Below are 20,671 nucleotides of genomic sequence, written 5' to 3' on the forward strand. Positions count from 1 at the left end.
TCCATGCACTCTTAGCATGCATAATGCAGAAAAGATCGGACATCTTGTGAATGTAAGCAAAACCACAGTGTATTAATGGATTGGGCCAGCTTGCAAGACTGTCAGTGCAGCTGCCTCACTCTCCGGACTAATCGGCTTCTTCACGTGAACCCTAGTCGAGCATTCCCTTCAAACCCTATATATGTCACGTTTCTCACTCTCTAAACCTTCCACACCAAACGCTCGGAGTGGATCCCTCAGCAATGGACTCCTCCAATACCTCAGCCGTCCTCATAGCCTTCATGCTCTTGCTCTACTCCACTGCGCCCATTGTTTCCGGCGGCTACTGCCCCCCTCCCATGCATAAGCCACCCAGATCCAAACACCACAGGCCTAGGTCTCCTGGAGGCCCTCCCACAGGAAGACCACCTATCACAGTGCCGCCGGTCATCGGTAACCCGCCGTTCACCTTCCCGCCAGTGATCGGAGGACCGCCTGTTACGGTTCCCCCGGGCATCGGTGGGCCTCCGGGTACCAACCCACCGGGGAACACTCCCTCCGTTCCTTCTCCGGGTGCGCCGGGGTCGACGACGACGTGCCCCGTGGACACCATCAGGATCGGCGCGTGCGTCGATCTGCTGGGTGGTCTCGTGCGCGTCGTCATCGGTGATCCGGTGGTGAATCAGTGCTGTCCGTTGCTGCAAGGACTCTTGGAGCTCGAGGCTGCAGTTTGCTTGTGCACCAGCATTAGGCTGAGGCTTCTCAACATCAACATCTACCTGCCACTGGCACTGCAGCTGCTGATTACGTGCGGGATTACTCCTCCTCCTGGTTTCACGTGCACCGTTAATTAGAACCCAGTCCGGCTTCCTCACCTCGAGTTAAGACTCTACACTTGTTTAGATTCCAAAACACTCGAGAATCTGAACCTTCTTTCTTCCTTCTTCTGATATGCTTTTCTTCTCGATATGTAGCAGGTTGACAGAGTATCGTATCTTACTAGCAGATGAGTAATGGATGCAGGTGTGATTATTTTAACGCAGCTTCTTGTGGCAATGTGTTTGTGGTTGGTTTCATCAGTCAACGGAGTGAAGGAAATGCATGCATGCATTGCATGCATTTCCTCGTGTCCTCAGGATGTTGTAATGGAATCCAATAAAGAGTTGTCGAGATGTGGATTGTACGCTGCCAGTGCAAGTATTGGATCTTGCTGAATCCTAAGTGCACTCTCCACTGTTCGGTGTCGGAGCTACCGGACCTCTTCAGCCACATTCATCACTGATTTCTTCTGGGTTTCATCATGGACCCCAAAAAGGAGTTTTTACTGACCAAACATGATAATATCTTCGCAACCTTGACAGAACTCTATTGTTCGAGTCAGCACGAGCTTTGATATATAAATGAACTTAGAAAGAAAACTTAGATCTGAAATCACGTACGGGGACTCTTAATTATATTGAATGATCGATATTCCATTATCAAGAATATCCTTGAGAATATTATCTCATGTTGATATACGATAGTCTCCATGTCATGTTGTTTCGATCTCATCAAATTAATAGGTCACCATATTCATGAAATTACTTCGTGATTATTAGTTATATTCACAATTCAAATTATTCTCTGTCTTTAGTAGGCAAACAAAAATAGTCGATAAGATGAAATCTACTGAACATAGAGACGCTTGCTTTCGATCACGTCCGTTCGATTCCCGACTCGAAGATCCTGAAATCTCGTCCGTCGATCTGGCCGTGCCGCAGATTGGCGTTAGCCTTCGATATCCGGGAAAGATGTGGCGTGGATTTTTTTTGTTTATATTGTTATTTTATTGTAAAATTAGGACACGCAGCAACTTTCCGGAAAACCCCTTTGCTTATTCAAAATCACAGAATATTTTACTTTAGACACAAACGAGGAAAGAGAGATTAAAAAGGGTACCATAAACAAAAGGTTAGGTGTTTTGCATATTTACTCTGCAAAAAAAAGCTATTTTCTCCTTATAGACTTTGATTAAATGTATATCCTTGACAATTAAGATTATTATATATATATATATATATATATATATATATATATATATATATATATATTTATCTAAAAAGAAATCTGAAATTGGACGATCCATTGAAATGGAGTCATCATCTATTAGAATTTCTAAAAGCTAAGGGGTGTTTTTGTAAACAGTCATTAAAAAACAATTAATAATTAAAAATAATATAACAAGAAGGAAATTATAAATTGGGCGGTACATTCTCCTTCGCCGGCCTCTTTCCACGGTAAAGCGAGTCTCCGAAAGAGGATTGGAATTCCTCTCATGTGAAGGCAAACCTCCGCCCTTTCGCCTTCTCTCTCCGTTGATCTCCGAGATCGGGTACTTTTATCTCGTCTCTCGCTTGTTGGTTCGATCGATGCGGTCTTGCGACCGAGAATTCGATCTGTTGACCTTCTTTTGTGTAATGTTCTTCGGGTTTTATGCCTGGATTTTGTTAAAATCTGATTGAATCTGAGGAGTTCGCGCGTCGTTGAGGGTTTTGATCTTTGGATTTTTGCTATTAGGGTTGCTGTTGGTGTTTATCGTAGCGCAGATTAGGGTTCGAACGGGATTTCCCTGACGATTATGGGGAAAGATTTCCCTGGCGATTATTGATTGGAAAGGGAGGTGCGGTATGAAACCTCTCTTGATAGATTTCTAGATCTCGTGAATCTTGATATTCTATGGGATTTGTTTATGATTTCGTAGTGGATTCTTACTAATGGATTTATGTGTATGTCATTCCAAGCTGCCTCAGCTGTTGTTAGGTGCGATAGCTATAGGGTTTTTCTTGATAGCGGGTTGCAGTATTAAGGGCTTGGTAAGTTAAGAACATGTTTTGCTGGGGTTTGGGCTTCTTGGGATTGATTAGTGAACTTGAGATGGAGGAGTAAGAGAACATGTACATGTTATTTGTTCATTTTCTGAATGTTTTGGTTTTTCTTTCTTGCTAACTATCATGCCATAAAAAATACTGGTAATTTGTTGTATGATATCGTGGTAAATTCTTAAGCTTGCAATGGCCTTGATGTGGTATAGTTGTTTTTTATTTTCTCTAGGTAGCATTTGCATTTGTTCTATGGGTGATGATCTTTCAGTGGATGGCACAGCTCCATCTTCTTGGGATCTTGCACAACGACGATATGACAAGGTACTTATTCATTCCTTGCTTAATGTGCTGGAACAATTGTAGGCTCAGATTTTTATCATGTTGGAAGTTGTTGTTAACTTCTTGTTTATTATATTGAGTTGGCTACATACGGGATATTCAGGATTTCTTTAGTTAGACCGTATCGTAGGATATTAGTCTGGTGGAAGCGTATAGACTGCTTGCATATAAACTATCCATATCATTTCATTGCTTTTTCCCATCATTATCTATTCGAGTAGCCAGCTGCTTCTCTTTAACACATTGTTCCTGAGTTTAGCATCATTTTCTTTTGTAGTTTTTTTCCTTCATCTTTTCATTTTGTTGTCATCAGCTTAGGGTTGTACTTGTTAAAAATAATGATATATGAGGTTTGCACACCTTTTTCAAGGAATATCTTGCTTTCATAGAGATAGTGTGCTTTATTTGGCAAATTTTTATGATATTTGTTAGGCACACATAATTAATTCTAAGTCTTTTATTATTTAATGGTGATAAATAATAGGAAGGATATTTTCTTGCATTTCCACTTTAGTTTATTCAGATATGAAAAAAAATTAATATTTACTTTGGGAAAGTTGGATGGCCAAGGGCAGAGACCAAAACACATTCTTTAGTCTCTTCTTTTTCTTCTTTCATGTGCACCTCCAAAATGTCGAGGCTCTATGCATGTAAGATCTAGTTCACCACTCTTTTCCAGCTCAAGTGTCTGTCTTCCATGCTCTTATCAGTGTCCTTGATGTCCATGTGTTTTTTTTTGGCAATCGATCACTGAGTCTTGTTTATTGTATTTTTGTGATCAATCACTGAGTTTTGTTTATTGTATTTGATAAGCTTAATATGAACTATGAAGTTTCCAGGTATTGATTCACAAAAAATTATCCATGTTGTACAATGCCGGAACAGTTGATATTAATGGGATACTGCTCATTGTAGTCTTCATATTCACCAATGTGTCTAACTAACATTTGTGGTTCTTGAATGGTTATCCTTAATATGCTCAAGAGCATCATTTGATCACCAATAAAGACAAGGTGCAGTTGAAGATTGACAAAACACAGTATTAGCACACACCTAGGCAAACATGCATATAGAAGAATGGTCTTGCTATATTTTGATTCTCCAATTCCATAGCAATTTCTCATTTTTTAGTTGTGACATATAAAACACCATATTTCTCCACGACAAAAAGATACTAATATTTGAATTTGCCTTTTTTTTCCTGTTTATTTCCAAAGATCTGGATCATTTGGAACTTGGTTGATCTTCTCTATGAAGTTGTGGGATAATACATGTTTTCTTTGGGTGCAGAATGTTGAGCTAGAGGAGAGACTGCGAAGGTCAGCCTCATCGAAAGTTCCCTCAGATCCCAATATATGGCTACAAATGCGTGAAAACTATGAGGCTATCATTCTTGAAGATCATGATTTTTCTCAAAAGCATGATGTAGAGTATACGCTTTGGCGATTGCATTATAGGAGAATTGAGGAGTTCAGGGCACACCTTAATGTTGCAGCATCTGCTGGTTCAAATGCATCACCTGCAGGGAAGGGTCACATTCGGCCTGATAGAATCAAGAAAATCCGTAATATTTTTAAAAGTTTCCTGACAGAAGCAACCGGATTTTACCATGATCTAATACTGAAAATCAGAGCAAAATATGGCCTGCCTTTTAGTTATCTTGATGAGGGACCTGAAAACCAAACTGTTTCTACAAAAGACCAAAAGAGATCAGCCAAGATGAAGAAAGGACTATTATCTTGTCACCGTTGTCTGATATACCTGGGAGATCTTGCTCGTTACAAAGGACTGTATGGAGGAGACTCAGTTAGTTGTGATTATGCAGCAGCTTCTGGTTACTATTTGCAGGCAGCTTCTCTTTGTCCTTCAAGTGGCAATCCACATCATCAGGTTCTTCTAACTAGTTTCTGAAACATATATATGGTTCTTTATGTTCTCAAAGCAGGGCTTCAATTAATAGTGGTTGTTACTTCTCAGACTCTTGTGTTTGTATTATTCTGGTTATTGTCATGTTTCTTATATGCGGATAACTTCCGTTTTGCCAGCTTGCCATACTTGCTTCTTATTCGGGTGATGAATTGTTGGCAATCTACCGGTACTTCAGGAGTTTGGAAGTGGAAAGTCCTTTTTCAACAGCAAGAGATAACTTGATTATAGCTTTTGAGAAGGTATGCTATTTACACAACTGACCGATGTGCCTTTTGATTGTGTTGACAGATCTTTTGGGCAGTAAAATAGTAAAATACACTCTCCAATTAGGTAGATTTGTCTGCAGCCTAGGACACTTTCTATTATCTCAGATCATGGCTTTGCTGTCTTCATGAAATTCTGGTCTTATGTTATGCTGAACATTATATGGCGTTGTTAGTTGTCTTCAGCAAGTAGTTATTGCGTAATCATCTGGATATATTACAACCTTCTAGTGAAGGATGATGTGCACTTTCAAAGTAAATGTTTTTGATCCTGTTCTCTATCTTAACCTTTGATGACCATGATACTTTATAATTGGTTGGTGCAACTTTGTAAGTAACATTGCTCGTGTTGTTGCATGACCTCATGTTTTGTATAATATCTTCTTTTTGCTTTTTTTCATTCAGCTTTACTGATTGATGAATACTTTCACCTTTTCCTAACTTTATTTTTTTCTACAGAACCGGCAAAATTACTCTCAATTGCCCAGAAATCTGAAAGTTCCGTCGGGCAGGGCACCTGGTACAGGTGGACAAGGTACAGTAGGTGGGTTTCTGGCAAAAGATTCTGAAATAGAAACCATTGTCAAAGAGCAAGATTTAACCATTTCAGAAGTATTTAGATCTTTTTGTATACGTTTTCTCCGATTCAGTGGCATTCTCTTCACACGGACAAGGTACTTCAGTATGACTTTTTTCAGTTATGCATTTTTAAGATACTTGCATACTCATTGCTCAATTTTACAGCTTGGAAACTTGTGGAGAAATTTTGTCCTCGGTAATAAGTGATCTTCACGTGCTTCTTTCATCTGGTCCCGATGATGTGGTTAATTTTGGTTCCGATGTTGCTGAAAATGCATTGTTCATTTTGAGGCTTGTTGCTATTCTTATATTTTCTGTACATAATGTGAAAAGGGAGTCAGAAAACCAGTCATATGCCAAGATCTTACAGCATACAGTGTTGCTACAGAATGCATTTACAGCTGCCTTTGAGTTTGCTGGTTATATTACAAAGAGATGCACAGAGTTACATGATGCTGCATCAAGCTTTCTATTGCCAGCTATTCTGATTTTCATTGAGTGGCTGGCATGTCATCCAGATGCAGCAGCAGGTATTAATGTTGATGAAAAACAAGCTTCTGCAAGATCATTCTTTTGGAGTCGGTGTGTGTCATTAACAAATAAGCTTATGCTAACTGGATTTGCATCTTTTGTTGATGCCGATGATGAAACCTGCTTTTTTAACACGAGTAAGTATGATGTTGGAGAAAGTGGTGACCATCTTGCATTATGGGAGGATTTTGAATTGAGAGGATTCTTACCCCTAGTGCCAGCTCAAGTCATTTTAGATTTTTCAAGGAAGCGTGTGTATGGAAATGATGGTTTCATGGAGGACAAGAGTTCTCGTGTGCAAAGGATCATTGCAGCGCTACGGGCTCTTATGAATGTTGTTAGTATTGATCAGCAGAGAATTTATTTTGATTCCAATCTGAAGAAATTTGTAGTGGCTACAGAGCCTCCATTATCCAAAGATCATGTGGATACTGACTTTCTTGATGTGCCAGAAACAAACGATATAAATCAAGCCTGTCAAATTCAAAGTTTGGCTGAAGTTGGAGCAACACTATCCAGCATGCCAGGTCATGATATGACACTATGTAAGCTGCAGCCACATATAGAAGGAGAAGAAGAGGAAGAAATTGTCTTTAAACCAACAGTTTTTGACAAAGATCCTAATGTAATTGCTTCAAAGTCAACTGTTCAAGATGTCAATTCCATACAAGTTTCAGCATCTGGTCATTGGACACCTTATGTACCAGAGCTCCCTGGACCTCCCATTAGTGTTCACTTTTCAAGTGCTTTAAATGTCAGTTCACAGTTGCAAACAACTGGCCCTAATGTCTCACAAATGCCTTTGCAATATGTCAACCCTGATGCTTCAAAATGGTCCGCTGATCATGAAGCATTCTTACATGATGGCCTGAAGAAGATGAACGCAATACAAAATGGACATTTTGGCAATCAGATGTCGAAAGGGTTTCCTAATGATTTTCATCCTACTCCATTTTCATTTGTACCTTATGATCTTGGTGCAGCAATTACTTTGCCTAGTCATCTTAAAGCTACAGAAGTTATGGTACCTTCGATACTTGACACCATGGTACATTCAGGAGCAACCTTTGATGGTCTGTCTGATAAGCTCACAGCAGCAGTGCCAGCCTCAAGAAGAAATCCCGTAAGCCGTCCTGTTAGGCACCTTGGGCCTCCACCAGGTTTTGGCCATGCTTCATCCAATGAAAATGTTCGTAATTCTGTTCTAAAGAATCAGAAGCCGCAGACAGATGCTTATAGCTGGCTAGATGGTCATCAAGCTCCTTCAGTGCAAGGTGTGGAGATGGAGAACTCTTTCGTACAAACTGCACGTCAATATCCGATTGTCACTACTGCTACAAATAGTACCTCTGTGACCAGCAATTCCATATTCCCGTTTCCAGGGAAACAAGTGTCTAAGTCGCCGACTCAGATGGAGGCAGAGAGAGGTTCCCAAGATTTCCGTCTTTTTGAGCAACTGAAGCCATATGCTGAAAAGCAGCTTCAGCAAACAAATTTGCAGCACCCGATGATTCCTGAACAGTATCAGTCACTTTGGTCTGGCCGGTAGTTCACATGAAACTCTTTATGAAGATTATCATTGGTAATAAAGAACCAACATTATAGTATTTTTCTGAAATTTGCATGTTATATTTGAAGAGTAATGGAGTTTGTCTAACTATGAACCTTCTGCTTTAGTTGTTGCTGAGAATCTGTCACAACGTTGGCCTGCAGCTGCTGGTGCTTGTCGAATTGGGCTCTACTGCTGTGGCTCTCCTGATGTAGTTAAGTTAATATCGAAGTGGTTGGTCTTGGGAGCAATGCAGGTGGTTGCCCTTGAATTGGTAAGTGCGAATTCTCCGGCTCCCCCTTTCTTTCGTCATGGTTACTTAATGGTATTCAGAAGATGTAAAAAGATTTGATGAAATTTCTTTTTTTTTTTTAAACATATTGTTTCTCTTACACTAGGCTCACATAATCATTTATTAATAACAATTCTTTTTCGTCATGGGCAAGTTATTATTGTGCTAGTACTTATTGTGATCCTTATTTGATTGGTATGTAGTGGATCTGTTGACTACTAACGACTGGGAGCCATTTATCTTTTTATCACTAAATTCCCTTGTGATCTGATCGAGCACTTCATGAAAAACAAGGAATGATATTAAATCAATTTTTTCTGGTTTTATTTGATATATTTTATTTATTCAAATGAATTCGAAGATGGACTTTACTGTTTCTCAATTCTTCAAATTAAAGATGGATTAACGTATCCTAGTAGTTAATAGTTTAATGCTGCAGGGATTTGGTTCATTCCATTGTAAGTCTTTTGTTCTCTATCTTCTCCTTTTGGCTCATGTTGTCTTGGATCCCCTCATCAGGTCACAACTAAAACTGATTTAGAGGGAAGAATGGAAACGATGAGGAGAGGAGTTGAATGGAAGAGAGGCGGAAGACAGCAAAGAAGGGAACATACCAGAGGATGAGAGGGAGGGTGTGTCAGAGAGGGAGAGAGAGAGAGAATGGCTAGTAGGGGGGAATTAGAGGGGGGTGTTTGTATTTGCATTCACATATATATGATGAATCGTGAATTGGAAGGCACCTGCAGACCCAACGGCCACTAGTGATTCTTTGGGGTACTTTTGCTGATTCCACGGTAATATGGAACATACGAAATTTTATGTGGTATATAAGTTTCCCAGGATGCATTGGGATGCAGCTCAAACAAGATAGCGCTCTCTTTGCATGCAAAGGGTATGGGGTTTGGTACCCTGCATATCCAATTGTCTGGGCTCCAAATTGTTGCGACCTTATGTTTTTGCTATTTTCCGTACTTTTCTAGTGATATTGGTACTGTAGCATATGCCAGAGCATACAAGTCTTGTACACATGAAATCTTAATAGAAGTAGGAGATGACAAGGTATTCATGGCATTATATGATACATTATTATAATATAATGATCTCGTACACTGTATTATCTTAAATAATTGATGATCATTGTGTGTAGAAGTAACAAGAACTATACCAATCATTTAAGTAGATGTTAAAGAAAGCACTTTAAAGCCATCCACGATGAGGAAGCTACACATCCTAACTACATACATTTTGCCATTATTCAGTATGTCTTGATTCCTTGTATAATAAGATCTAAGCGGCTGATTTACATTATTCAGTATAGTAACAAGTTCAGGTTGTACTGGATCTCTAATATGTTATGGAGTACACTACACTATGCAGAATGTATTTGAGCAGAGTTAGTTTCTGACACTGGTATAACTGTAACATGTACACGGCAAGCATTTTAAAGTGTTTTTGTAACATCGAGTAGAACTTTAATAAGGTGTATGTACCATGTACCAAAGAGTGCTTGTCATAGATGTTTCATGAAATTCTTCCAGACTATGGTAGAGAAATAGGAAGGATTCATTGAGTTGTTCGGGCTCTATAAATTTAGACAACTAAAAATTGTGGAATAAAATATCAGCGTCCTTCTATACCAATCTATAATACGTCAACAGACCTTATGGTTGATTAATAGCAGTTTGTCTTCTTTTTTTCTTTGGGACTTGTTGGTCCATGGATACCAAATGTGCATTCGGTGGCCATACCCATTCAGATGGCTAAGAGTCATGCTTCATTCATGATATATCTGTTTATGATGTGTTAGGCAGAGAAGATAATTGACAAAGCCTTAATCTGATCGTTTCTTGTGTCTGACTTTTAAGAGCTGGCTGTTTATATCTAATCATTCTAACTCCTTTAGTAAGAATGTTCTTTTTTATTTCTTTATGCCTGCTCTTTTTTGTTGGAGTGCAGTTGATATCATAACCATATGAATCGTGAAAAAGATAGTTTAGGCCACCCTAAGAAATAGAAAACTTAAGCCAGATGCACGCTGACATAGCGTGTATAAATTTAAAGGGACAGAGGTTCCTCAATTTTAAAAGAATAATGATTAATTAAGTTATATTTATCCCTGTATCTCCTCCTTCCAGGATGTGCCGAGTGCTTCAAAAGGATGGTGAATCATGAGCTAGAAGCTAGTCCAGTCCTTGCTTGCCGAGAGAGGAAAGGTCGTGAGACCTTCAACAGGCTTTACATGGCAGGAACCTGAGCCAGAGTTGTGGAGGTGCTTCTACATCTTATTGTCCTCTAGTAGTCATGATGGGTCGTCGGTGAGTGGTTCGTAGATGCCGCACAGAATGTTGTCTTCTTCATCCATAGTAGAAAAGTTGTGGGTTGCCCCTTCGACGCTGCACCAAAAGAAACTTCACACCAAGGCTGCTTATCGATATTGCTTGAATCAGGAAACTATTTGAAGTGCAAAAAACCATTATGCTTGTTGACTTGATGTGACATCTACCTTATTTTCTAGGACCTTGTCTTTCTTCTTTGTTAATTTGGGGTTCTCAGACATCCCAATGTGTTTTGATCTTTGTTTCGTTTGAAAAACCTTCATGAAACAATATGTATGGGTGTCAACGATTGATGTCTTAAAATAATCAATTGCTTGTTTGATAATATCATCTAATGAGTTCGGATAGGTGGCTAATGATCTGTTTGCTGTATGGTTCGATGCAAAGAGCTGATGAGCTTTTGGTTTCGACATATTAGGGCAGGTATTCTTTTGCCTATCTATCGCTGCCACCTCAAAGACTGCTACGAGTTGTTAATTGATGGCAAACTATGTTGAAAGTCCACAAAACCGATAGTTTCCAAAGGGGGAATTCTATCTTATGTTCTTCTATTTTTTTCGTACAGGCCAATGTTATGTGCATTGATCGTATTGGCTTCCCACTTGGAAAGTAAGCTTTAGATTTGTGTGTTTGGGAAAGGAAAATATTGCTCAAAGCAAGACCTGCTGTGGCCTCAATATTGTTGTCATAGAGTGAATATTTCGGTGGATAGTGAGTGAGTGCACTCTTATGTAGTCGATAGGATATATCATGATTTGCTAATTGGTTGGTGCACTCTTAATGTAGTTGATCGGGTATTATGAGTTGCTAATTGGTTGACAAACTACGTTTGAGATCATTCTCGTCTTTTGTTCGAGGGACAGTTCACCTTCTTTTTTTGTTGCATAGTGTTATGGGCATTAGTTGTATTCATTTTCGAAACTCATATATTGTATTCTTTATTAAAAAATACATAAAATTTAATATTATATATAGTTTTCTTCTTTTGTTTTTGTTTTTTGTTTATATTAAATATTATAAAATTTAATATAGTTGTTTAAATTTGTATTAAAAAAATAATTAAAAAAAAAACTCATGTGGGTGTCAATTAAAATATTCTGATTATTATTAGTGCACTGTTACACTAAGCCCACATTTTCTATATTTTTGATCCCATAGAAAAAACGTAGTGGTTTCACATTAGAGTAACTCAACCAAATGACCTCACAAGGTGGTGAATGATCCACGCTCCCTCACAGGCAACCATCATGTTGACCCGCTGGTAAAGCCATCCATTGAACCTGTCCGCAAAAGTCAACTGTTGGAACATAACAAGAGACTGCATTTTTACTGGCTCGTACGGAAACATGATCATCATCATATTGTGGAAAATGGTCGACCTGCACACATGGCCATGCAACAAAAACCCATGGGGCCAGCTTCCTTCATGGAAGGTTTAACCTTACATACAAGTGCTAGAGTTTAATCGCCTGGCGCCAACACTAGCAAACCTACATCGTCAAACACAATAAGAACACAAGGAACATAAATACTGCATAAAACAGCTCGCAGTCTCATGCTTCTTCAGTGTAAAACATCATGAAAGTGCCTAATCTTTCTGTTATAAGTCGGCTTGACTAGATTTTGATCTTTTCCGCAATGATCCTTTTGCTACTGCAACATGTTTCTTTGCCATTCCTTTACTTGAAATTCTGTCATTCTCAGTCTCACTGGTTTTCTTTTCCCGTCCTTTGTTATCCTCAGCAGTCTCATTTTTCTTTGAAGTTTCATAAGTTTCCTCTTTCTCGCTTGGTGATTCTTCTGCATCCACATTTTTTTTGGACATGACATTTGTTGATTTCTTTCTTGAAACCTTTTCCGACTGGTTTCCAGTTAAATTCTGTAATTCTGGCACATAGGCTGAAGTCTGCACACAGATATGATTTAGTTGAATAACCATATAAATACAAAAGAGAATTTTACACAGCAAGGACTTACTCTGCCAGCAGCTGTGATAAATTCGATCTTCATTCCTGTCAAAAAAGAAGACCGCAATTGTCCTTGATAATAAGTTTTGATATGTAGTTTTGCATACTTCCATATTTGCACACATTCATACATGTACATAACAATAGGTCAGGAAATATTATTTTCTGAATGATTCGTGGCCAGTGATCAGGCAATAAAGAATGTCACTTTCCAACTCATGCAGCACATCTATCTTAAATGTCATGGATTATCTATCATTATACATGTTCTATTTGTTCCTATTCAAACCACACACACACACAGTCATTTTGCCTGGAAGTATTATATTGCCAAGATTTTGGCAACTGACACTGCTTGCCGTTTAGAGCTTGAAGAACGCAAAGGTGCTAATAATAAATATAATTGTGTTGAGGCATTTATGAGTATCATCACATCTGGGAATAAGTTTCTTATTCCTTGGTTTCCAAATGAAATATTAAAGCACCACCTTCTGATAAAGTATGCAATATTCAACTAAAAACAATGAAATGGTGAATTATAAGGGGAAATAGATCTGAATGCAGATAAAGGAAGTAACTTCAGCTGCAGCCTGTTTTACCGAATGCTAAAGGTGTCAACTGATTTTCATCGGCAGGCATAACTTACCAGTGGCCATGCCATAGTGTTGGTCCACCAAGAATATAATTTTCCTTTATAATCTAAACACAATCTTGAAGCTCCAGACATTACTACTTTTAGACAGCACAGAGTGACTCAAAACGTATTCATTTGATCATTTCCTTTAGTGATTTCTATGAAACTTGAGGATAGCCATTCTGCTATCACTGGATTGTAAATGCAACAATTGTGATAGCTTAAAAGATGTTGCTTTTCATTTTGCTGCATTGGAAAATTATAGCTGAAATAAATGATTTTAGTGTCTAAAGTAATCCCATCATATACTGGACCTCAAGCAAACATGCTATGAAGAACTGTTTCCAGAAGATCATATCTGTTATTTAAAACCATTTTAGTAATCACTTCCGTATCTTACAGTATTGCTCTGGCATTAGCAAATTTTAGAACTTACTTTTGTTATGAGAAACCCTTCATGCTCCTATTACCCAAAAATAGGGCCTTTCATTGTTTTGTGACATCTGCATCTCCACCATGCATATACTAAATGATGACTGTCCAGTTGTTTCAAAATTAGTTGATCAGAAATATTAAAGTTGAAAAAATGCATGCTAAGCTATGCCAAGTTGCAACTGCTATGGCAATCCTTATTTGTAACAATTTCTTTTGGTAAGCATGCCATTTCGTTCCCCATCTCACCATATTCATGTACGACCTTATTAATTTCTATGACAAACCAAAGATGGATCCACAAGTTCTTGTCCTTGAAGAAGGTCAGGAGCAACCAACACGTATGTACATCTCCTGGAGTCTCATTCCACTATTCACATTAATACAGCAATGATATATGTAAAATCCATGGAGTTGGGAAAGTGTTGTTCTCATTTGAAAGATGGAGGTGATTTTTATGAGTACCATGATACATTGCATCATTCAGTTCATTTCAATAACAATATTCTAATTAAAAAATATATATAGCAACACCCATGATATTGTTATTTTGGGCCAACAGGCAAACAAAACTTTACAACATTTTTAAAAAGTTTAGTAAGATGCTAAAAGAGTACTCCGCCATCAACTGATTACCATTTTTTTCAGAATTTTAAACTATAATACCGTCCCTAATCCTTAACAAAACAATCCAACCAAGGCTGAAGAGGGACTACTTTATTGTCATGGATATCATCTATAACTAACAGTTAGTTTAGTGTAAAATTATAGAATTGGAGCTCCTACGTCCTTGAAGTTTGATTTAATGAGCATGAATTCAATAAGAGGTACAATGTCTTCCAAATCAAGAATCAAATTTTGGATGACTGCTAATTAGAATAAGTTAGACGAGCATAAAAATTAATAATTTGAAATAAATATTGATGTTTCATCAAACCAATCTTTGAAGTTGAAGCAAATGCATTCGTTTATGATAGTTGGCCAATGGTTGGGAACCAAACCATCCATAAAGGCTTTCCTGGGTTTCTTTTCACGACAATAAAAAATCCAATCTTGAGGGTACTGACTACAATGAACTCCGATTTCCAGAGTCTTGTCAATTAATTACCTGTAAATCCATTTGACTAAAGGATCAATATGATCGATCAAAAAAAGAGTATCTTACCATTGACCTTGCCAGGCCTTTTCCCCCATCGAAAATGAAACAACCATTCTTTCGGGAAACGATTGGAGTCAGCATCAACTTCAACAGCATATTCAATAACCTACAGATATTTTTTTCTGCATTTGTTTGTAACAATGACGGGTTTCTTTCACTTGCTTAAAACTGTCAATTGAAAGATACATAACATTGTGTACATGACTCACCTCTCTGATGCATCTGTGCAGTGACTCGCAGCACTCTTTTGACAAGCTTGAAGCAATTTGAAGAGGATGAATCTTTGCCTAAACATTGTCAAAACCTAAAGTGTTACAGACATCTTCAAATGAAAACTTCAACAATTCTATTGTACATGAAAATATATTATGAACTAACAGAAATTATTCAGCACATACTTATGAACGGAAGAGTATGCACAATTAACCAGGCTTGGACTGAGCCTCTGACTGGTGGAACGAGAATAAACAACATATAACATCTTCCGCAACATTATCAATGAGAAACAGACACGCATTGTCACATTCATGGAAGAGAGGTCAAGAACCCAAGGTGGCCTTAATGATGGTTACATCCTGTCTGACTAAATTTGATTTGTTCTATTCAGAAGTAGCAGGGTGGTTGGACACAGTTAATTAAGGAACCTCCTCAAATGAAGCAAGAAACAGACTAATTAGGGGGACCCTTCAAATGATTTCAAAGAAACAATCTTTTATGGTTGGAGATAGAAGAAGAAAAAGAAAAGAAGTTGGACCTACCCGCCATAGAAGGTCTACATCTCGTACTTAGATTTATCTGGGAACAGTTTGATACTCCAAAAAGATAATAGTGGTAACAAGTTACAAATTTTATCAAGAAAAAGGTCATTGAATATGTCTAGACATGTATGTAACACAGAAAGGCAACACAGATAACCTGGTAAAGCACCTCATCAGCGATCCAGTTACCAATACCTGAAATATAACTCTGCATCAAAAGAAATATTCTTATTTCAAAAATGTCATGAAATTATATTGCAAAGTTAAAGTAAATGATATTTTTTTTCAAAGTAGACATCCAAATATATAGGAAGTCAAATCTCATGGTAAAAGTGAAAAACAGCAAAGTCAATATGAACACAGATAATACAGCCAAATTCACTTTACAAGGATTATTTTGAACTTTCAAAAGAAACATTGCAGCATCTATCAATCACAGTCCACCCAACTTTCTGTACACTATACGATTCTTAGGTTGTACAGCTATCTTTGTTGGCTCTCCTATACAACTTAAATCAATTGCGTATACCATAGGAGTAATCTTCACTCACCTTTGTGTCCAGAATATCTTTTCTCATTTGATTAACCATCACATTCATAGATCTGCATTTGTCTGATGGTCAACAAGAATGTGATTTGACTGATTCTCATACAATGTCCTGAACTTTTATGTCCTCACAATATGGTCAAGACTCAAGATATCTACATTACAAAATTCCTATAACATGGAAAGGAAGTTTTGTTATGAAAAAAATTTGGTGAGCTAGATGAATAATCAATGTTATGTGTCTTATGTCTTATAATTTCAGCCATTAGAAAAACAAACTTCTTGAGAGATGAAGCAGACAAGTCCATCAATGATGATGCATAACTTCTTATGAACCGGAACATATCATTCAGATGATATGCAATTTTCGCAACTTGTCAACGCTAGAAAAAGGTGAATAAGATACCATGCCTCTTATACAATGACAGAAGATCAAGTAACATTCAGGATTGGATTTTAACAGATGCAACATCCTATATGGTAGTTCCAATAATATAATTAACCTGATCCAGTAAAAGAGCCTTTATTGCAGTCTTCTTTTTGCTAAGTGACACCACAAAGTCACCAACTGGCATAAGCTCTAATAGAGCATCTGGCCCTAGCTCAGAAATTGGAGGTACAGATTCTGGCTGCAATAAACAAAGTTTGTAAGAACAGCGACAATGTTAATGAAGATTGCATTAAAAATATGTGTGGAACAATGAATGTTGGAGCATACATCTTCAAGCAACCGAACTCGGGCAAAACGTCTCTTATCAGTAAAAGAAAACTCCAGCCCATCATCTAGCTGCAAATTCAGCAGACAAGACGTAGCCACGTTAAAAAAGGCTGTTATTGTCACTGAAAACAGAAGAGATAACAAAAATTCATGAGTATATTTCAATAGAGAGATTAACTCATAGCACCAGGATGATTGCTGGTACATGGTAATTACATTAAGTCCTCAACCCACAAAATGAACCAGATTGAAAAGAATTATTCTTCAAAGGCGACAAATATAGAGGAACATCAGACATAGCTAAGCTTCAAATATGATATTATTACAGTTCCTCTCTCTTCCATCATTATCTAGGGCTCCACTGCACAGAGTGAGACGAGAACCCTAACGTGTAATGTAGAACAAGCAGTTGGCTTGACAAGTAGGACAAATCTGTTTTACCAGAATTCTTGATACTAAATTTTAGCAACTTTTAGTTTTTTTATAATTTAACTCAAAACTTTTTAGTTAATGGAATAAAGTTCACCGATATATAATAAAAAAGTCAGTACAGAAATTATTTGTTCATTTTCAAAAAAATTCTAACTGAATACAAAGAGTTGAAACATCAACAAGTAAAATTGCTTTCTGCCTAAGTTATCATATAAATGCATCAAACCAAGTTTGCTGATATTACTGTACAGACTACTGCTGTTTTCAACTATAACTAGGCCCTCCTTAACTGGAAAATCTCCAAGCTCAAATCTTCATTGAACCCCTACAACAAATAACGGAGTTCTCATGAAGTAGCTACCTAATGTGCAACTAGTCCTTCAGATATTTACCAAATATGATTGCATGACTTAAAATTAGGTGCCAAGCAGCTCACATCTCTATTGTAAAGAGAAAGGGAGCTAATTGCATCCGTGAAATTCTCATCAGAACACTGAAACTGTGAGACAATGTATTATAAGCAGAGCATAAGAAAAATAAGCACAGGAAAAGAAGAACTTTTACTTCAATGAAGACCTTCGAGTGCTTTGAAGGCCATTCATCGGTATCGCTCACCGCAGACCTAAAAACAACCGAAGCAATTTAAACACCCGATGAAAGCTCGGATTTTTCTATGATTTGATGTATACATGACCGAAAAAGACAACCTCTTGTACTTCGTTACTGCGACGCCCTTGATGTAAACGGCACCCGCCATTCCTAGAACCATCGAAGACGAAGCGAGAAGCTTAACAGACGAACGAAGAGGAAGGATTACGATAAGTGGGAAAGGGAATACCGACCGAACTGGAAGGTGGGGAAGGGCGGAGAATCAAGGCGGAGCCAGAGATTCTTGCCCTTGCGGAGGGCGGCGAGGATGGTCTTGCCGAAGAGGGCCGCCTCGAGGTCGGAGCGGGAGACGCCGTCGATGACCTTGAGGTCGTCTGCGACTGAACAGGCGGCGATCTTTTTCCCGGTGCAGTGCTCCTCGATCGCCCGCCGCGCCGCCTCCACCTCCGGGAGTTCCGGCATCCTCGAACCGCTCTCTCCTGGCTTCAGTTCAATCTGCGTCTCCTCTCCTCTCGGCTCGTCGTCGCTTGAAACGAATCGGATCCGCAACGATCTATTAGCCATTTATTAAGGATCCGATAGATTTCGGATCCGCATGTAAATGCATCCATATCCGAGACCCAATAACTAAAATACAATAAGCATTTATTTAAGCTAAAATAATCTTAATGATTCTTTTAACGATTCTATCCTTTGAAGGTTTTCAAAATAACATATATATATATATATATATATATATATATATATATATATATATATATATACCCTTTCCCATTTTAAACGTAGCATATAACAACATCTCACTAGAAAGCTTAGGTTACACTATCGTTAACAACATCTCACAGTTTCCCTTCATCTAGAAGATCCAAGAAGAACTGATCTCCCAAGGGTTTTGACTACCAAGGCTAGAGAAACTTTATAGCAATGCCAATCCGAAAGAGCATGTGGCAATGTTTCATGTGCAAATGACCCTCTATTGCCATATTGGATGCCCTAATCTATTGATCATTCCCAACTACACTTGAGAGAATAGATTAGGAATAGTTCTCTGACTTTCCTCTAGATATATATCTAAATTCGACTAATTATCAAATTAGTTTTTGGCTAAAGTTCAAATAGAATCATGACCATCTCCTAGTGATTCATCAAGGGAAGGAGGAATTCTTGGCTTCTGTGTATTAACTGGTGTGGGGCATTAAGTGATCGATGCACACTCATCAATTATTCTTTAAATGTTTATGATTAACCTTAGATTATCTTATTTGGTATGGTCGATTACTAAAAAAAAATTATGACATTAGCATGAGTGAATCAATACATTGGTGTAGAGGTTCTCATCTTAAATATAAGGAAATATTATGAGAAAAAAATATTCAAGGAACAAAAGGCAACCTCGAGCTTAACAACCGCCTCCTTAAAGATATGGACCCTCTCGGGTGAGAGGGACTTTCAATCCCTTAAATGCTTCTTGAATGGAAGTTTTCTCCATATTAGAAAGGAAGACTTCTAAAAGATCCCTGTACGATGAGATCATCCTTAATAAGACGAGACAAAAGCAAGTATTAGAAACTTCATAAAAGACTATGGCTATGATATTAAAGATTATTATAATTTTATAAAATGATAATATCTTAAATAATAGTCTCACTTCGAAAAGGAATAACCTCTCGATAAAAAAAGTATATGCTCAAAGTAATGTCGAGAAACAATAATACCTTTTTGGGACTATGTTTAAGGAGAAAGATATTAGAATATATGACCATATTAAATTAGGTAAGATATATTATAGATATAATTGGATTATGATTATGGTTATCGATTAATAAAAAAAAAGTTTAATTATGGTGAGATTTCTTAGGAGATGACATTGATAGGAGAGACTCTTATAATTACTTATTCATCTACTCTCGTTTATAAAAGAATAGAACTTCAAGATTATATATATATATATATATATATATATATATATATTATCTCCTCTTTGTCCCCGTCCATTGGTTAAAAAATACATATCGTATATTTGATCTATTATTATTTGATTTTAATTTTTAGTATTACAATTTTTCTTGCATGACAGTAGATATTATGATTTGATATTAGAGATATGTTTTGAAATAAAAAACTTGATATTGTAAAAGTATTTTAGATTTATTTTAGAGTTATATTTATTTATTAACATTATTCGTTTACGATGTTTATTTTAGAGTTATATTTATTAACATCAAAGTTAATAAATTATTTTAGAGTTATATTTATTAACATTATTTTAGAGTTATATTTATTTATTTACAGTACAGTCATCGTGACATCAAAGTTAAATCAAATAGTTGTTTGATTTACCATGTTTGCTTTTATGAGTGACATTTTCAGTAAAATACGTAACTCGATCGCTTATTATTCATCTATAAGTGACATATAATAGAATATAATAACAATACTGTACTCCTCAACTCTACTTTACTTAAAAAGAAAATAAGAATAGTTTACATTGATTTTGATGACTAATGTGTAATGTCTTCCGGTAATCGCCAACTCATAAGGAAATTAAAAAAAAAAGAAAAAGGATATTTGAGAGTGCATAAGTAAGCCCACGTCACTGCTTTCTCATATATATATATATATATATATATATAAAATATCCTTTAATAAGGGATTTTAGTGTTGTTGAAAAATATCAAATTTAGAGGGATGGGGTACGTAAAGAAGTTATTTAAGATGAATTATATGTGTAATTTTACCGTAATGAAGATTAGCACA

General features: G+C 37.2%; 3 protein-coding genes across 9 annotated transcripts; 2 read left to right on the plus strand and 1 right to left on the minus strand.

Annotated features, from left to right (window-relative positions):
• The first annotated feature begins 196 nt into the window (after positions 1 to 196).
• On the plus strand, positions 197 to 1,254 carry LOC135632458 (36.4 kDa proline-rich protein-like). Of its 2 annotated transcripts, none has more exons than XM_065141059.1 (2): positions 197 to 859; positions 954 to 1,254. In XM_065141059.1, the coding sequence occupies exon 1, from the start codon at positions 243 to 245 to the stop codon at positions 831 to 833; it is 591 nt and encodes a 196-aa protein (XP_064997131.1). In that variant the 5' UTR covers positions 197 to 242; the 3' UTR covers positions 834 to 859; positions 954 to 1,254. The 2 variants fall into 2 exon arrangements, with proteins under 2 accessions (XP_064997131.1, XP_064997130.1); XM_065141058.1 differs by having other exon boundaries at positions 957 to 1,254.
• A 984-nt stretch (positions 1,255 to 2,238) lies between these two features.
• Positions 2,239 to 10,985, plus strand: LOC103977259 (nonsense-mediated mRNA decay factor SMG7). 4 transcript variants are annotated; one of them, XM_009392722.3, is made up of 9 exons: positions 2,240 to 2,350; positions 2,536 to 2,643; positions 3,070 to 3,161; positions 4,470 to 5,069; positions 5,225 to 5,347; positions 5,831 to 6,045; positions 6,116 to 8,063; positions 8,159 to 8,304; positions 10,458 to 10,985. In XM_009392722.3, the coding sequence occupies exons 3-7, from the start codon at positions 3,090 to 3,092 to the stop codon at positions 8,028 to 8,030; spliced, it is 2,925 nt and encodes a 974-aa protein (XP_009390997.2). In that variant the 5' UTR covers positions 2,240 to 2,350; positions 2,536 to 2,643; positions 3,070 to 3,089; the 3' UTR covers positions 8,031 to 8,063; positions 8,159 to 8,304; positions 10,458 to 10,985. The 4 variants fall into 4 exon arrangements, with proteins under 4 accessions (XP_009390996.2, XP_009390998.2, XP_009390997.2 ...); XM_018823603.2 differs by having other exon boundaries at positions 2,536 to 2,638; XM_009392721.3 differs by lacking the exon at positions 2,536 to 2,643 and having other exon boundaries at positions 2,239 to 2,350.
• Positions 10,986 to 12,052: 1,067 nt separating this feature from the next.
• On the minus strand, positions 12,053 to 18,435 carry LOC103977258 (formamidopyrimidine-DNA glycosylase). 3 transcript variants are annotated; one of them, XM_009392720.3, is made up of 10 exons: positions 18,148 to 18,435; positions 18,013 to 18,064; positions 17,882 to 17,927; positions 16,874 to 16,942; positions 16,659 to 16,784; positions 15,766 to 15,816; positions 15,060 to 15,137; positions 14,857 to 14,956; positions 12,636 to 12,670; positions 12,053 to 12,564 (listed from the first exon to the last, which is right to left on the minus strand). In XM_009392720.3, the coding sequence occupies exons 1-10, from the start codon at positions 18,374 to 18,376 to the stop codon at positions 12,259 to 12,261; spliced, it is 1,092 nt and encodes a 363-aa protein (XP_009390995.2). In that variant the 5' UTR covers positions 18,377 to 18,435; the 3' UTR covers positions 12,053 to 12,258. The 3 variants fall into 3 exon arrangements, 2 of the variants coding, with proteins under 2 accessions (XP_009390995.2, XP_009390994.2); XM_009392719.2 differs by having other exon boundaries at positions 17,870 to 17,927; XR_010494767.1 differs by having other exon boundaries at positions 12,551 to 12,564; positions 14,857 to 14,972; positions 17,870 to 17,927.
• Between the last annotated feature and the right edge of the window lie 2,236 nt (positions 18,436 to 20,671).

The sequence above is a fragment of the Musa acuminata genome, chromosome BXJ3-3, assembly GCF_036884655.1.
Source record: "Musa acuminata AAA Group cultivar baxijiao chromosome BXJ3-3, Cavendish_Baxijiao_AAA, whole genome shotgun sequence".
Lineage (NCBI taxonomy): Eukaryota > Viridiplantae > Streptophyta > Magnoliopsida > Zingiberales > Musaceae > Musa > Musa acuminata.

Coding starts and splice junctions, on each gene's coding strand:
- LOC135632458 (XM_065141059.1), top strand. CDS start 243: ATGGACTCCTCCAATACCTCAGCCGTCCTCATAGCCTTCATGCTCTTG.
- LOC103977258 (XM_009392719.2), bottom strand. CDS start 18,376: ATGCCGGAACTCCCGGAGGTGGAGGCGGCGCGGCGGGCGATCGAGGAG. Junction 15,138..15,765: donor CTGATGAGGTGCTTTACCAG/GTTATCTGTGTT, acceptor GACAATGTTTAG/GCAAAGATTCATCCTCTTCA. Junction 14,957..15,059: donor TGCACAGATGCATCAGAGAG/GTGAGTCATGTA, acceptor AAATATCTGTAG/GTTATTGAATATGCTGTTGA.
- LOC103977259 (XM_009392721.3), top strand. CDS start 3,090: ATGGGTGATGATCTTTCAGTGGATGGCACAGCTCCATCTTCTTGGGAT. Junction 3,162..4,469: donor CACAACGACGATATGACAAG/GTACTTATTCAT, acceptor CTTTGGGTGCAG/AATGTTGAGCTAGAGGAGAG. Junction 5,070..5,224: donor GTGGCAATCCACATCATCAG/GTTCTTCTAACT, acceptor CCGTTTTGCCAG/CTTGCCATACTTGCTTCTTA.